Source organism: Scardinius erythrophthalmus (genome assembly GCF_964197995.2).
Source record: "Scardinius erythrophthalmus genome assembly, contig: HAP1_SCAFFOLD_564, whole genome shotgun sequence".
NCBI lineage: Eukaryota > Metazoa > Chordata > Actinopteri > Cypriniformes > Leuciscidae > Scardinius > Scardinius erythrophthalmus.
In genome coordinates, this window is record NW_028296055.1 from 16,572 (window position 1) to 20,000 (window position 3,429).

At 33.2% G+C, this 3,429-nt stretch overlaps 1 protein-coding gene across 1 annotated transcript in view; it reads right to left on the reverse strand.

Annotated features, from left to right (window-relative positions):
* Nucleotides 1-2,275: 2,275 nt before the first annotated feature.
* LOC308686643 (carbohydrate sulfotransferase 8-like) overlaps nucleotides 2,276-3,429 on the reverse strand; it is a 4,078-nt gene continuing 2,924 nt past the window's right edge. Inside the window, exon 2 of the mRNA XM_081395082.1 lies at nucleotides 2,276-3,429. This exon is cut by the window's right edge and continues 825 nt beyond it. Within this exon, the coding sequence (XP_081251208.1) occupies nucleotides 3,169-3,429 (261 nt within the window). The 3' untranslated portion in view covers nucleotides 2,276-3,168.

Consider the following 3,429-nt stretch of genomic DNA (forward strand, 5'->3'; position numbering starts at 1 on the left):
TTAGACCACTTACCTTAGAGATTGCAATCAGGATGTAAAGAGACTTTCAACCAGCATAACAAAAAAGTTTCTCGAACAAATCCTGCCTTTAATATTTAGTGTTTGTTGGAAACATTTTGAGTGATAGTAATAGCAATGCTTGACCACTAATAAGTATGAGAAGAGTCAGACTTACCCATTAAAATACATAAATTATTATAATCTTTAAAGAAGACATCAAAAACAATGAGTATTTACATATATAGGCTATAAAAAATATTTAAAAACTTAAGTATTTTTTCTAGTAATAAGGCACCAAAACACAGAAAATGTCCCTATTTATATTCTTGAAATTATTGTAAAATTATTCATTAATTGTTATTTCTAGTACTTAATTATATATTGTACTTAAAAGAATACATCATAAACACAGATGTACCTATTTATGTTGAAATATATAAAATGTTAAACAATTATGCATTTTTACAGCAGTACTTGATTTTAAAAGACACAAAAACATGTACCCATTTAAATAAAAATAAATAAATTATTATAACATTATTAATTAAGACATCAAAATCACAATTTTTTTTTCAACATAATATATAAATGTGTGCATTTATTCACATTAAATAATGTGGATTTACTTGAACGTGGCTTGCAACACTTGATCCGTATGATGCTCCTGATGTGCTCCTGTCACGTACAGTGTGATGTTCACAATAATACATTTATGTATGAAACATGACACATGAAAAAGACAAAAAAGGCCAAAGACAAAATGTTTATTCACTGCGACTGCAGCTCTTCCTGAAACACTGGCAGTGTCAAATAAGGCAAAGGGCTTATAGATCATATGGATTTGTACAGTTTTGCACCAACAACAGTTATACATTCACCAGTTACTGTATGTGTGATATCATATAGATCTATATACATATTCTTAAAGAAGTGTGAGGGACGCAGGTGACAGAAGAAACACTCACGGTTATAAAGCTGACTCAGTCTTTACTGTGAAACACACCAGCACACGTCTTCATATGACATAAATCTATTCTCTGTGATCTCTAATAAAATAAAATAAAATAAAAATATATAATGCTCATCATATATAGCTCTTAAACTGTTTGCATTGGATAAATAAAATCTTTTCAATTCCATAGTCATTTAATATGCTGTGTATGGAAATAAACTCACTTAGGTCACGTACAAGACATCAGCGTAGTGTTGGAAACACACACACACACACACACACACACACACACACACACGCACGCAGGCACGCACGCACGCACACACTCGCATTCTTGTGTTAGTCTAATAAACATAATTTTTAGGATCTAGTACACACACGTCGAGCGATTGTTTCACACACACCCGATTGACAGTCAGAGATGAATTTGCACAAAAGCATCGATCACATCTAAAGCCATTTTACAAATACATAGAAAAATATAATCCTCTGAATGCCCTTTTTACAATTATAGATAAATTATAGATTTATCTGAAAATATCAGTGTAGTTAGTGGTGGAGGATTGAGTGTGTTCGCTAAAGGGAAGTGAGGGATCTTCTTAATATATATATATATATAGGGGAAAACTCTTGCTAAAATACCATGGTATGTGATCATGTCAGATGATACTGTATCATTAGTATATTCATGTACTATAGTACTTATATGGTAGGCTATACTTCAAAATATAACTTCATGGTAGTGTTAAAAAAACGTGGTATTACCATATACATACTATGGTATTTACAAAAAAAAAGTATATAGTAATAAGGTATTCTTCAAAGTACCATGTAAATACCATGGTACATGAGAAGCACTCTTACCATGGTATTTTATACATGTACTTTGCCATTGCAATATTCGTGGAAGTGCCATGAAATATTATAATAGATGAAGTTTACTACCATGGTATATTTCAAAATACCATAGTATTACTATGTGATACCTTCACTGCACCATAGTGCAGTACTTTTTTGTTGCAGAGAATACCTTGCTGACATAGTAATACCATGGTATTTTTGTAAGAGGTGAAATCTATAATAGGATCATTTCACTTTTACAAATGTTGCCCTTTTCTACATTTAAGATGTAAATATAGTCTTATGGTCAATGAAGCAGAACAGGCGTGACACAACAAAGCAACAAGTTTCTATCCTAAACTGAGATATTTGGTCAATTACTTGGTTTCTACGTGTGATGTCATGCTGGAAAGCCCCGCCCACACTGACATCTCATTGGTCTAAAATCCCACTTCATACACTACCATTCAAAAGTTTGGGGTTCAGGGAGATGTTTAATGTTTTGCAACAGTCTTATGTTCAGCGAGACTGCATTTATATGATCAAAAACACAGTAAAAACAGTGAAATATTATTACAATCTAAAATGGCGGTTGTCTATGTGAATATTATTTAAAATATAATTTATTCCTGTGATCAAAGCTGAATTTTCAGCATCATTACTCCAGTCTTCAGTGTCACATGATCCTTCAGAAATCATTCTAATATGATGATTTGATGCTCAAGAAACATTTATGATTATTATCAGTGTTGAAAACAGTTCACATTTTTGTGGAAACAGTGATCATTTTTTGATTAACTTATTTTTCTTCAAAAGAACAGCATTTATTTGAAATGGAATTATTCTGTAACATTGTAACAAAATCTTACTGACCCCAAAATTTTAAACGTTTTGTGCTTCTGTATATTAAACCGGTAACACTTTACAATAAGGTTCATTATAAACTAACATGAACTAACAATGAGCAATACATTTGTTACAGTATTTATTAATCTTTGTTAATGTTAGTTAATACAAACACAGCGGCTCATTGTTTGTTCACAGTGCATTAACTAATGTTAACAAATACAACTTCTGATTTTAATAAGGTATTAGTAAATGTTAAAATTAATATCTAAGATTAATAAATGCTGAAGAAGTATTGTTCATTCTTAGTTCATGTTAACTAATGAACCTGATTGTAAAGTGTTCCCATTAAACCTTTGATAGTTCTGACTGGATTGAGTTTTTACTAAATGTCACTTTTCAGTGGCAAATAAAGAGCATTTTGTGCAATCACCTTCTGAATCTCCAAGAGGACGAGCCTGTGTAAATGTGGATTAGTCTAAGGAGTGTCCGAGCAGATCTTAGCATCGACGGACACGGGTAACCAAGCTTCAGTAGAGATCTTTATAGGGTTTGGAGTAGTTAAACATCAAGTAGTCCATGTAGTAGAAGTCGTACGCTCGCTGGCGCTCCGAAGCGTTCAGCTGGGAAAAGTAATGCTGCGTGATCTGAGTGGAAGTTCTGGCCGCTTTGGGGTTCCCGTCTTTAAACGAGGGGTACGTCAGGTTCTCCGGGGCCCCGATCTTCCGTAACACGAAGTTGGCGTCTTCTTCCAAGGTCTCGACTTTCCCGATGAAGTCGTAGTGCAGGTG